Source organism: Mauremys reevesii, linkage group 10, assembly GCF_016161935.1.
Source record: "Mauremys reevesii isolate NIE-2019 linkage group 10, ASM1616193v1, whole genome shotgun sequence".
Taxonomy (NCBI): Eukaryota; Metazoa; Chordata; order Testudines; family Geoemydidae; genus Mauremys; species Mauremys reevesii.
In genome coordinates this window covers 37,446,713-37,460,204 of record NC_052632.1, presented here as the reverse complement: position 1 = coordinate 37,460,204, position 13,492 = coordinate 37,446,713, and the positions used below count along the sequence as shown (strand labels likewise).

Sequence of the window (13,492 nt, the reverse complement as noted above, 5' to 3'; positions counted from 1 at the left end):
CAATTTCATTGAGATGCTCTAGGGCTTCCACGCTTTGGAGCAGGGACTTGAAATCTGAGATTTCCTAACTTTTGAATGCTTGACTTTGCAAACAACCTTAATGTTCTCTTCATGTATTTTGGGTGTGTCATTTTTATATAAAGGCAGAAGAGAACTACCATTAGTTCATCACTCTGAGGATCTATTAATTGTCAGAGAATCCTGCTGCATGCTACCAGTGTTGGAGAAAGGGAAGGTTATGGTCATCTAGTCTGGCTTCCAGCATAACACAGGACATAGGATTTCACCAGTGATTCCTGCGTTAAGTCCATAATTTCTGGTTGAGCTAGAGTGCGTGTTTAGAAAGACACCCAAACTTGATTTAAAAGACTTCAAGAGAAGAAGAATCCACCATGTCCCTAGGCAAATTGTTCCAGTGTTAATTACCCCAACTGTTAAAATTCTACATGACAGATACAAAGGTGAGTGAGGTAATATCTGTTAGTGGACCACTTTCTGTTGGTGGAAGGGACAAGCTTTCAAGCTTCATCGAGTTCTCTTCCTCGGGTCATATGAGAGAGTTCTGTGAAGCTGAAAAGCTTGTACCTTCCAATAAAAGATATTATTTCACCCACCTTGTTTTTCTGATATCTGGGAACCAACACAGCTACAACACTGCAAATAACAATGGAAAATTCTACATGAGAGTTTCAGACAGCTGACAACCCTTCCATCAAGGTTTTTGTTTCTTAGCAGAAAACAAAAAGAATGTATGGGAATATCAAGAAGTCCTCACTGTTCAATATTTACCTAATACTTTATCAGGGCTCCATAAAAAGTGCAACTGAGCTAACTAAAAAAGGCACTTATTTTGGGCCTACCTGACCATCCTTGGATAGTGGTCTCTACCACATTTTGTTAGAGACTCTGGGTATCTTTCTTCCCCCAAATAAAGCGTATAACATTGGCTTGCATCTCCTTTGGTAGTCTCCAATGGAGAGGTTTGAAATAATGTATTGATTTTGGATAGCAAGTTCATTTTTCAATCAAAACAATATTTTCAAACCAATTAGTGAGGGTTTTTTTTCTTCTTTTTTAAAGAAAAAGCTTTTAAGAAAGGAAACAAAGCTGGAACCAAAGAGACTATTTAGGCAAGGAGCACAAACTAGGGTTTTGAGATGCTACAGTAACAAAAATGGAGTCACCACTTCATACCTGAATTTGCCTGCTCCAAAACTAAAATTAAAAAAAGGAGTTTCTGAAGTTTTGGACCAAATCCATCACTTCAGATTCCATCTAAAATTTACTTTACATCCTAAGACTTCTCCAAAGTCAGTAATTTCCTGAACAATTCTGTTGAACCATTTATATTCACATGTGGCCCTTTTCATTGCGCTGGCAGTTCAGTGACTGATTAGTTTCACACTCATATCGTATCACCAGGTAATATGACTGCTCTCCACTCATGGAGACCATCATTCAAATGCACACTCACAGCTGCTGCTGCGGAGCCAAACTGGTACATGTTTACTGTAGTTTTCATGATGTGTAAAAGTTGCAGAAGTGATTTTACAGATATTTCAGTTTTTACATTTCCTTTGATAAAATGTTAAGCCTTTTGCAATCTTTAGTTCCCTACCATTTCTAAAGAGGGACCAGGTGTTTCACTCTGCCTGTGGTATCCAAAGTTTCTCACCTTGCTGATTTTGGCAGGTGGTGGCTGTGGTGCAGGCTGTGCTGGGGTTGGGGTTGACTGTGCTGAAGGCTGGGATTGATGCTGAGGCTGCGGCTGCGGCTGTGGTTGGAGGCCATGAGTGGGGATCTGGTGAACCTGCCCTGGTGTTGTCACATTCACCATATCATTAGTCTGCACCTCAATTTTGTAGCCAGGTGGCAAGAAGGTATTGAAGCCCATGATCAAGTCAGGGTGACCTTTGAAGAGCTGAGACACGCGGCTGATCACCCCTGGAGTGTCAATACTGAAAAGAAACAAGAAGATAGAAAGGTCACAGATCTTGCAAAGGGCTCTCACTGGCAAACCAGGAACCCCACACAACAGAACTTTACTTTCCACTCAATTTTTTATCTAGCCATCATTAGCCTGCAACAAAGCCAGGAAACCAGACAAAACTGATTCTTACTCATGTATTATTTAACTTGGCTGTAACGTAAGAACAATTTTATTTGTCCAGATATCACTAACTCAATGTGATTTGGTCACAAGTCTGACCGCTCTGCAGCTACTGGCAAGCAGACAACCAAATGAATCAGCTGTAAGAACTGAACCTGTGAACTCCAACTCTCTAAGCAGAGATTTGGCACAAGTGAAGGGATCTGCTTGGGCTCCAGAATGGAAAATACTGATCAACACTGCACTTCCCAGGACTTTCCAACCAGCAGCATGGATGGAACAAACAGGAGGAAAAGGACTCTAGAGATTATCAAGAGATAGATAATCTCCAAAGTGGAAAGTGCTAACCATCTCTTGCCCGCATCTCCCAAACACACATGTGCGTGCGCACGCACACTCTCTATCTAATATGAGGAAAGCAGAACATAAGTTGTTACCTTTGAGACTTAAATTCCTTCATTATATCCAGGAAATCATTGTAGACCTGAGGCTGACTACCAAACTGCAGCTTCACCTGGTCAAGATAGGAGAGCGCATCCTCCACCTGTGAGCAAAATAAAGGAGCTAAAAATATACCTCAGAGAAAAGTGGGTGCCCACTCTTGCGCATGAACACACATTTGGAAAGGCACCTGCCTACAGTATACCACTAAGAGTAAGTAATTAGGTAGCAGCCGGACCATTACATTGGCTAGTTTATAATCAGTGCTACCTGACCATTTGACACAGCCACATTCTATTGCTGGGCTCACACTGGAAAGATCTTGGTATTTTTCTGTGATAATGCAATGTATGCATCAGCAGAAATAGTCCCAGTGAACACACTTCAAAGTAACCATTTCATCACTGGCTGGGGTGATTGTTAGTAAAAACTCAGAGCTGGACATGCGTTATTTTTCCTACATTTTTTGTGGAAATTATTATTGAAGTCTAAAAATAAACATGGTGGGGGACCCTAGGAGGAAATTCCATGTATTAGTGCTGCCAGGTACACACTTGCACTTTTTTTTTTTTTTAAATCAAGAGACAGACATTTCAATTTGGCTCATAAGGATCTGAAAAATGCTAACTGTGGATGTTAACTCTGATGTACCTCAAACAGCAAGAAGACCATGTGGAAACTTAGTTTCTATTTATGAATGGTCCATATCCCTATATCTGATTTTCAGGCGGTGCTGTTTGAGCAACCACAGCCCTCAGTGAGAATTCTGGCTGCTTCTTATGTCTGAAAGTCAGGCTACAAATGAATATACTGCAAGAGCCATCCATCTCCCACTTTGCTCATTACCAGATTGTCTGGAGGTATGAAAGCTCTACATGCGATAGAAGCCTTCTGGTATAATATCTGAGACTGTCACTGGACTTGTTCCTGTTCTATTGTATGGGAAATACTGAAGTTAATTAAAAAGCTAATTAAAAGAGTTTTTAATCCATATTCATCTAAAGTCTGATCTTGAATCATCAGAGGTTTTGCCATTGATTTCAAAAGGAGCAGAATCTGATCGCAGAATACAGGAAAGTAGGTCCCCTGGAAAGTAAGCACTCTGTTGCTCTGTTTACTGTTTTAAAATGTGGGAGCAACGAAAGACACTTGAATATGTTTTCCAAAAGAGAGGAGTAAAAAATAGACATAGAATCATATACATGTGTTCTTACTACAGCTGATCTGAATTTAACTACTTCAATGTGTTATTGGGGGGGGGGTGTTTAAGGGAATTTATTGCAAGTAGTGTAAGAACAGAGCCTTGCTCACTCCCAAGCATCTCCTCCACACCCACCCACGCAAAGCAACACATTCAGAAAAGCTTCTAGATACTGTGGTAGTTTAACCCTTTCACACATGGGCTCTGCATTAAAGCTCATTGGCCCCCCTTCTTTCCTCCCCAAACCTGTTGATTAGAATTCCAGATTTCATTATTTTGCTACAGCATTTGAAAAGAAAATGCATTAACGGAGGCAGGAAGGGGAGTCTTTGGCTTACACAGTCTAAATCCCCTTCTTCAAACTGAAATACTAACGGTGTATAGGGCCAGCTTTCAAGACATGAATTCCAGGCTTCTGTGGCTCATCAGGAAAGCTTTTAACAGGCAGTCCAACTGGCTCTTCTGGGAGGCTGGTATTACATATGCAATAGCCAAGGGCCCCTGATTACCCCCAAACTTCTGGCACAGGCCTCAGAAACTGCTGCCTGCTCTGCAGCAGCATAACACAAACAGAAGTTGATAGCTTTAAAGATTTTATTGAATGAATATACAGTACTTCAATACCGTACTTACTTTTGACATTCAATAAAATGTAATTTTTCCATTCATTTAGGCTGCTACACAAAGTGAAGCTCACCACAGAATTTACCAGGTCACAGAAGTCAGGGGTTTTGCTGATGAACATTGGTACAGCACAGACTACATGGGACTGTATTACCTACACATAATGCTAATGCCAGACTCCTTGGGTTTGTTCTGAACACCATGCCAAAGGCCAAGTTCCAACACCCACCACGTCGTCCATAAACCTAACCTAACCACCCTCCATTACAAAAACATTATTATAAAATCAGCAACTATTACCTGAGATATCTCCTCCAGTTAGATCAGACACCTGTGCAGATGAAACTACCACCAACTAAGCAGATGCTGCCCTTCAAAACACCCATTTTACAGAATGATAAATTGGAGGTTGGTGTTACCTTAAGCCTCTGGAACTGCTGCTGCCCCTGCACTGGTGCTGCTGGAGGGGTCGGGTGAGCATGACTCTGCACCACCTGGCTTCCATGAGGCTGCACTGGTGTGGTGTGATGATGTCCGCTATGGACGGTCGCGATAGCAGGGCCATGACTGCCTGAGCTCTGTGGCACAGCTGACACCTGGGGAAGGAAGATAAGAAAGCAACTGGGGGTTAGGGCTTTATCTGCTCTTGGAAATTCCCTACTGGAAAAACTGTGTACACTAACAATTCATGCTTCAGTGAGGACATGGACTTACATAGCGCCTTTCATCAGGGCGCAACCCTCACAGTACTGAAATGCATCCACTTCTGTGGTGAAACAACTGCTGGTTATTGTGAAGCTAGTTTAAAAGCAGCCTTGAATCCTATCCATTCCTGAATGCACAGATGCTGCATGAATTTCATCTGGTGACTATCTGTAAAATGGATATAATAACCTTTATCCAATTCCTTGGGCAATTGTGCACTGTAGCTGTTTATAAATAAATGCTTCAATATCTCTGAATGAAAAAAATACAAACTACAATTTTGAATTGTCACCAAGTCTGTAGTTTCACCATAGCACCAAGACAAACAGCCTTATTCATTAAATGCATTTTGGGCTCTTTAACCATGACCTGCAAAAAGGGAAAAAAATGGCTGCTTTCTTTCATTTTCTGATTTACAAAGGCCTTGAAGATTATTTTCAGAAGTACAAAAGGTGGGAACCCTCTCTGGGTTTATGATAGAAATTCAGGTCTTGTCCAGCCTGGAAAGCTCTCTGGTGACTGGAGGACTAGTGACGTGACACCACCACAGGAGCCCGGAGCGAAAGTAGAGAAGGGGAAGGGATTTTCAGGCAGATTTGGACAAATTTATCAGTGCAATTGTATGATTGGGGTTACTTTTGATGGTAAGGGGCAGGGCTCAACAGCCCCAAGGCTCACATTTGGTTTATGTTTTACATTCCTAAAAAGCTCACGCTTCAGGATTTCAGCCAGCCACTGGCAGGGGACAGGAATGATTCTCCTCCCCGCATGTATTCTGGCAGGTTTTGTTTTTTTTTTATCTCCTTCCTTTGACACATCAGAGATGGCCACGGCTGGAGATGGGACATTTGAGGGATGGCCAGGGCTCTAAGGTAGCACCAAGCATTTTCTCTCAGCTACTTGCCTGGCTGATTTTTGTTCACATGCTCAAGGTCCATCTGATCACTGAATGTGGGATCAGGAAGGAATTTTCTCCCAGGTCAGAATGGCAGTGACCGTGGGGGCTTTTCACCTTCCTCTGCAGCGTGTAAGCGTGGGTCACTTGCCAGTATTTTTTGGGGTCTCTCTCACTTAAGCATTTCCTTGCCATCTTAGGGGCCCGCAGGCATCAGTCCACCTAGGTCCCTCCTATTCTCTGCCCATGGCTCATAACGTTCTAGTCTCCTGTGGGCTGCAATAACTTTGGTCTCATTTCAGTTGTTGTGTTTAGCATGCATGCGCTGGGTAGGGCTGGCGGCCTGTGAGATACAGAAGGTCAGACTAGATGATCTGGTGGTCCCTTCTGCCCTTAAACTCTGATTCTATGATATAGAAACAAAACCAGAGTTTGACTATTACCACCTATTTAATGGCACAATGACAAACATTTTGGATACAGAAAGCCTTTGTTAAAGATTCAACACCATAGCTCTTCAATTTAGGTGTTAGAACTCTCAATTAATATCCTTTGGACCCCCCAGAGATCCTCCAGCAAAAACCTGGGAAGACCCAAACTTGATGATTACCTTTAGAAAAATCCGAAAAGACAAGCAGAACAAACTCTTTTGAACATGCACTTTTCAGCCTCCTTTATACAGCATAAACAAGCAAAAAGAGTTCAATTTAAAAATTCTTTAATGAATACTTAGCTTGAATTTTTTTTAAAAATCCAAATTTTTAATAGAGCACCTGCTTCAAAACAGAACAAAAACAAACAAGGTTTTTTGTTCCCCCATTCACATTTAGAAGACTCTTAAGAAGGCCTGAGAGCAACATCAAACTTACCTGGGACAACTCTCCAGACCTCTATCCCCGTCTCTGAGTACATGCCTGCCTGCTGTTACTGTTAGTAGTGAACATCCTTTCGAAGAGCCTGGGGTAGCGTGTGCACATGAGTTGCTCCCCAGGCCAGTGCATGAGATGGGAAGTGCAACTGGCCAGCAACAAAACCAAGGCAAGGATGATATATAGAGTGCTGGCAAAAACTAAATAAACACTGGGAAAAATAGAGGACAAATATTTCTCTCTAGTGTTTCACTTTTAAGAAATCTTACATGCTGCTATTAGATTAATAAGTAAAATTTTTTCAGATGACGTGATTTTCAAATTGGCAATGTTCCTTTAATAAGCACAAAAAGTCAGGATCTCAAAAGGAAGAATGCCACCTAATCAATCACCGCATCACTTCCCGCTGCACCTGGATTTTCCCTGGACATCTCCCATCCAAGTATTGATCCAATCCAGTCTTGCTGAGTTTATGAGCTGAAAAATCACAGCAAAGGTTGACTGGCTGCAGGACAAACTATCCTACTTAAAAGGGGGGGAAAAAAACCCATTTACTGGCCGACTTCTGAATAGGAGATTATTCAGAGATCAGGATACAAGGGTCCCCAATTTAGGCCTTAACTCAACAAGGTACTTAAGCGCATACCTAATTTTGAGCTTGTGATCAGTTGCCACTAAAATCACGGGACTTAAAGCAAGTGCTTAAAATCAGGCATGTGCTTAAATATACTGTTAAATTGGGGTCTTAAATTAAGAGGCCACTGTTGGCAAAATAATAATTGCTGTCACATGTAGAACCCCACCACAGATTATTAAACATGCATCTTGCATTGTATGGTCATTGCTGTTCATACAACGAGACTGAATTATTCTCTGGTTCACACTATGTAACAGACTCCAAAGAGAAACTGCTGAACTTAAATTAATATGCAAACTAGATACAATTAACTGTGGCCTAAACAAAGACTGGGAATGGTTGGGTCATTACACCAATTGAATCTATTTCCCTATGTTAAGTTCTCCTCACACCTTCTATGGGCCATCTTAATTATCACTTCAAAAAGTTTTTTCCTCCTGCTAATGATAGCTCATCTCAATTGATTAGACTCTGCCTGTTGGTATGCATACTTCCACCTTTTCATGTTCTCTGTATGTATAAATATCCCCTGTCTGCGTGTTCCATTCTATGCATCCGAAGAAGTGAGCTGTAGCTCACGAAAGCTCATGCTTAGATAAATTTGTTAGTCTTTAAGGTGCCACAAGTACTCCTGTTTTTTTTTTTTTACTATGTAACAAGCGAGCATACCTGGTAGCTGGGAGTTACAGAGTACTGAATTCCAGCAGCAGACTGCATGGTCTCCGAAACCGCCTCATATACAGGAGGTGCTGGAGCAAGCACACGGTGCTGGTGTTGGAAAGCTTCTGTGCTGCTGGTGATACGTCTCTGCTGTGACGCGTACACCGGTGACTCCTGCTCATCCAATCGCCGCTTCATTCTGAACTCATGCTCAGGGAAGCACTACAAAACCTGCTAAAACAGTTCAATTAACAAACAGAAATGATTAATCATTCTCCCTTAACGAATATGATGTTGAGCTCATCAACAGGAGGCATAGCATAAGTAAGGCACGTTTCTGGGCATCCTTTAACTTAATTATTTCTTGGATAATTTTTTTGAGGGGGGATGTGCGTTTGGAATCGGGATTAATTTTTTCAGGTAAAATAGTAAAATTGCATTTTTTTAAATACTAGCCTGTTTTAGAATTCAAATATTCAGGTTGAAAGCACAAGTTGATAATTTCTTCAACAAACTGAAGTACATTTCTAATTTGAACATCGTTAACATATGTAGATTCTGAACAAAGCCACGTTTCCATACAACACAGACTGGAGATGGTTGAGGAGTTTCTAGCAACAGAAGTCCAAGTAGCTCTTTCACTGTGGCCGTGAATCTTAAAAGGCCTTCGGCTATCCTCTGAAATGCTTACTATGAGTTTTACACGTTCAGTGTATGTCAGCTGTGAACCTGACACAGCAGCAACAGCCCAGGTAGGATGCTAGCCAGCCCTGTGAGAAGGGGTTTCAAGAAGCTTTGGGAGAGGGTAGGGAATTCAATTCTAAATTATGTAGGGACCAAAATCAGGTTCTCTCAGATTTTACACACTGAAATAAAGTTAGTAGTAAATCCAGAAGAAGAAGAAGAAGAAACCTGCAGACTTGCTAATAAATTTAGTTTTGATTCCACATCCTTCTCCAGTAAGTTTTACCCAGCCTCCAGAGTCACTGCAGATCACCAGTGTTGCTAAGTGTCAAAAACTGGCCCCAAAGTTTCCTCAGGACATCAGAAGACAATGATGAACAACCCACCTGCAGCTCCCTCAAGATCTTCCTGCAACACACATCCAAAAGACATATGCTCCTGCTCTAATCCAAATAGTGTTTCCTTAATTCACTATAAATTTGTGTCTCTGTTCTGCCCTCCCACCCCTTCAAATTCTGTAAATTCTTCACTTTAATTGCATGACCTTTTCTTTCCAGCCTGGATATTCAACAACTGCTGCCTTCTAGGCGGTGATAGTTAATGTCACTCCTGAGAAGTTATTTATTCTTCATACAATCACTGAGTGTGTTCGAGCACATTCAGTCTCTCTCTCTCCAATCCAGCACCACATCCTAAAGAGCAAAACGCTCTTTTCTCTGTGGTCTGGAATACACCTGGGTCTTTCCAAAGCAAATATATAGCCTTGCCAGTTTCAGTGTAATTAATGAACAAGTCACTGCTAGCAAGGAACCTAACAGAAACGGTCCCCCAGCAGATATAACTGGGCTCAACACCCCCCCACAAACACACACACACAAAAACACCCATAAACCAACAACCTTCACGCCTCACTTCAATCTTAGCTTCCAAAAAATTCTAAGTTGTGAAGTTATACTAACTCTTCAGTTTGAGTGCTTAATTAGCCAACCAGATGATAAACAGTGATCATCAAATATATGTATGTATAGCAAGTATATGCACAACAAATGGTGTATCAAGAGTCCATGCGTAGGTTCTTAGTATTTAAGAAAGCCTTTGCAGGTACAGACTAATTGTGTAACTTCTTACTGCTTTTCCTGGAGCCTCTTTTCTCCTTCACTTTTTCTTCTCTCTCTCCCCTTCTTGCAGGATCTCACTTTTTTATTTGTTGAAGTTGTACTGTGAAGCTTGCACCCCTCTCTCAGAAGAGAATCCCACATCAGGAACCTACCATATCTATTGTGAGGGGCCTTCTGACACCGACCAATAAGCTCTGGAATGAAGAGGAGGAAATTACTAAAACCTAATTCACAGGGTACTAAGTCTAGTAGACCACAGTGACATCTGGAGAACAGAAAGGCAAAAATCCAGGAGAAACTGAGTTGATTTTCCTGGTTTTATCTGCTGTTTTTGGACTGATCTCTGCAAATGACTCCAGCATCTGCCCCATGATTTCATTTACTGTTACCCTACTAAGGTTTAGAAACATTTTAGCTTTGTAAAAAAAATATTTTACAGATAGCATAGCTGGAATCTAAACAAGTAAAACAGCAGAATTTGGTCATATACCTTTGATAGAAGCCCCATCTAGGATTTCACATCAACATGGTGATAATAAGGGCATGTCTACCCTACAAAATTAAGTTGACATGTTAAGTCAACATATAGCCGCTGCAGTAATTAAAGCGATGGTTCACGTCCACACCTTGCTCCTTCTGTCGGTGGTGTGCATCCTTACTAGGAGCTTCTACTGACTTAACCATGTGGGCAGTGACAGCTGGAGTCCCCCTCCTGAGGAGCAGGCGGAGACTCCAGCTGTGAGCCCCTTGCTGGGCTGGAAGCCAGCAGGCAATGTAAGTAACGCAGTGTCTACACGGACAACGGGGCGCCCTAACTACATTGACCTAAGTGCTACACCTCTTGCGGAGGTGGAGTTACTAAGGGTACGTCTACACTACGGGACTATTCCGAATTTGCATAAACCGGTTTTGTAAAACAGATTTTATAAAATCGAGTGCGCGCGGCCACACTAAACACATTAAATCGGTGGTGTGCGTCCATGGTCCGAGGCTAGCGTCGATTTCTGGAGCGTTGCACTGTGGGTAGCTATTCCCTAGCTATCCCATAGTTCCCGCAGCCTCCCCCGCCCCTTGGAACTTCCGGGTTGAGATCCCAGTGCCTGATGGGGCAAAAATCATTGTCGCTGGTGGTTCTGGGTAAATGTCGTCAGTCACTCCTTCGTCTGGGAAAGCAACGGCAGACAAGCATTTCGCGCCTTTTTTCCCTGGATTGCCCTGGCAGATGCCATAGCATGGCAATCATGGAGCTTGTTTTGCCGTTTGTGACTCTCACCGTATGTGTACTAGATGCCGCTCACAGAGGCGATTCAGCAGCGCTACACAGAAGCATGCTTTTGCTTTTGCATGACAGCAGAGATGGTTACTAGCCATATTGCACCATCCAAACCCTTCCATAAATTGGAACTGAGGATGATCATGGCTACCAGTCCTTTTGTACCATTTGCTGCTAGTGCCCCTGGTCAATCAGCCAGGCGCAAAGCCAAGAGTGGTTACTAGCCATATTGTACCTTCCATCGTTTTGTACCATTGGCTGCTGTCATAAGTGCCCTGGCCGATCAGCCAGGGGCTAGCAAAATTGGGAATGACTCCCTGAGTCAATCCCTCCTTTTTGGTATCTAAAAATAGAATCTGTGCTGCCTAATATAGGCAAGTGTGCTAGAGAACCACCTGCTCTGTGTCAGAGCCCGCAGAAATTATCTGTATGCTATTCACAGGGGGTGCTCCTGTAACAACCCCACCTGTTGATTCCGTTCTTCCCCCAGCCTTTCTTGGCTACCGTAGCATTGTCCCCACTTGTGTGATGAATTAATAAAGAATGCAGGAATAAGACACACTGACTTGTTAGTGAGAAATGAGTGGAAGGCAGCCTCCAGCTGCTATGATAGTCCAGACAGGACATTAAGCAGTGTGTAGGAGAGAAGCCCAGCATCCCACTGCTAGTCCAGGGGCAACTGAATCTTTTCTTTACACATGAAGGGTGGGGCTGATGGAGCTCAGCCCCTGTTGCTATGATGAGGATGGTTACCAGCCATATTGCACCATCCATCCACCAGAAAAATTAGGGCCAATAGGCTGATGACGAGGACGGTTACCAGTCCTTTTGTCCCATCAGCTGAAGCTGATCATGAGGATAGATTTCCATCATTTTGCACGATCAGCTTATGCTGATGATGAGGATGGATTTCCATCTTTTGTACCATCAGCCGCCCATGACGGGGAGCAAGGATGTTGGTGTTGAGTGCTGCACTATCGCGTCTATCTGCAGCATTCAGTAAAGATAGGGTGACATGTAAAAGAGTCAGAGGATTCTTTTACCTTTCGCTCTGGGGTGGGTGGGGTGGGTGAGTAGATTGCCAAGCTATGCCCTGACCCGCGGGCACTGTGTTTGACCCTAGAAGCATTTGGAGCTCAGCCAAGAATGCAAATAATTTTAGGAGGCTGCAGGAACTGTGGGATAGCTTCAGTCCTCCAGTCCATGCGCATCCATTTGATTCTTTGGCTTTCCGTTACGCTTGTCACGCTGCAGTGCGCTGAGTCCCTGCTATGGCGTCTGTCTGGAGATTTTTAAAAGGATTCTAACGGAGCGCTGATAGAACGGATAGAACGGATTTGCCTGCCCTTACAGCGATCACATCCGCATGGTCCATGCGGGAGCTCTTTTTTTTATTTTGATTTCGGACTGCATCGCCACCCGTGCTGATCGGAGCTCCACGCTGGGCAAACAGGAAATATTCAAAAGTTCGCGGGGCTTTTCCTGTTTACCTGGCCACTGCATCCGAGTTCAGATTGCGGTCCAGAGCGGTCACTGGTGCACTGTGGGATAGCTCCCGGAGGCCAATACCGTCGATCAGCGTCCACACTAACCCTAATCCGATATGTTAATACCGATACTAGCGTTACTCCTCTCGTTAGGGAGGAGTACAGAAACCGGTTTAAAGAGCCATTAAAATCGATATAAGGTGCCTGCTAGTGTGGACGGTTTCGGCGTTAAATCGGTTTTACGCTCCTAAAACCGATTTAAACGCCTAGTGTAGACCAGGCCTCAGTTGATGTACTGGGCTACTTGTATTCGTAGGAGCTACATTTTCATGTAGATGCTTACAGAGTTAGGTGGACGTAAGCTGCCTGATGTCAACCTAACGCTGTAGTGTAGACCAGGCCTAAGTCAAGTCAAATCAAAGCTTTGATAGCACTCACTTACAATGTGTGCTCAGGAATATAGAGCAGCTGAGAGGAAAGTCCCTATGTGTCCACTTAATTTTTGTTCTGTCCCCTCCCCATTCTTACATTGTTAGTCTCTCTAGGGTTAGTTCACTCCTTACCCCTTTAACAGAGCAGTAGCATACCATAGTAATGCAACCATCACAAAAGCACTTCCAGCAGTTACAAAGTTAATGCTCTCTCTCCTCCCACTTCTCCCCAACAAACCAGGCATGAAACTTTTCAATCCAAATTCACAGTTTGCAGCCAAGTAGCAAGTGAGCCAGCTATAACAGGCCTAATGTATAACGTGCACAGGGGTATAATTCCAGAATACAGAAACACTG

The 13,492-nt window shown here is 43.1% G+C and overlaps 1 protein-coding gene across 8 annotated transcripts in view; it reads right to left on the bottom strand.

Moving 5' to 3' along the window:
* The window catches only part of LOC120373703 (paired amphipathic helix protein Sin3a), a 71,886-nt gene that overhangs the window by 36,838 nt on the left and 21,556 nt on the right, over positions 1 to 13,492 (bottom strand). For 5 of the 8 annotated variants that reach the window (XM_039492470.1, XM_039492469.1, XM_039492467.1 and 2 more), the window contains exons 2-5: positions 8,152 to 8,376; positions 4,796 to 4,972; positions 2,548 to 2,654; positions 1,676 to 1,958 (exon numbers count right to left, since the gene is read on the bottom strand). In XM_039492470.1, coding sequence (XP_039348404.1) covers positions 1,676 to 1,958; positions 2,548 to 2,654; positions 4,796 to 4,972; positions 8,152 to 8,340 — 756 coding nt within the window. In that variant the 5' untranslated portion in view covers positions 8,341 to 8,376. Of the gene's footprint in view, positions 1 to 1,675; positions 1,959 to 2,547; positions 2,655 to 4,795; positions 4,973 to 8,151; positions 8,377 to 9,954; positions 9,972 to 13,492 lie in introns of those variants that run through there. The other 3 variants (XM_039492468.1, XM_039492472.1, XM_039492471.1) reach the window with 2 other exon arrangements.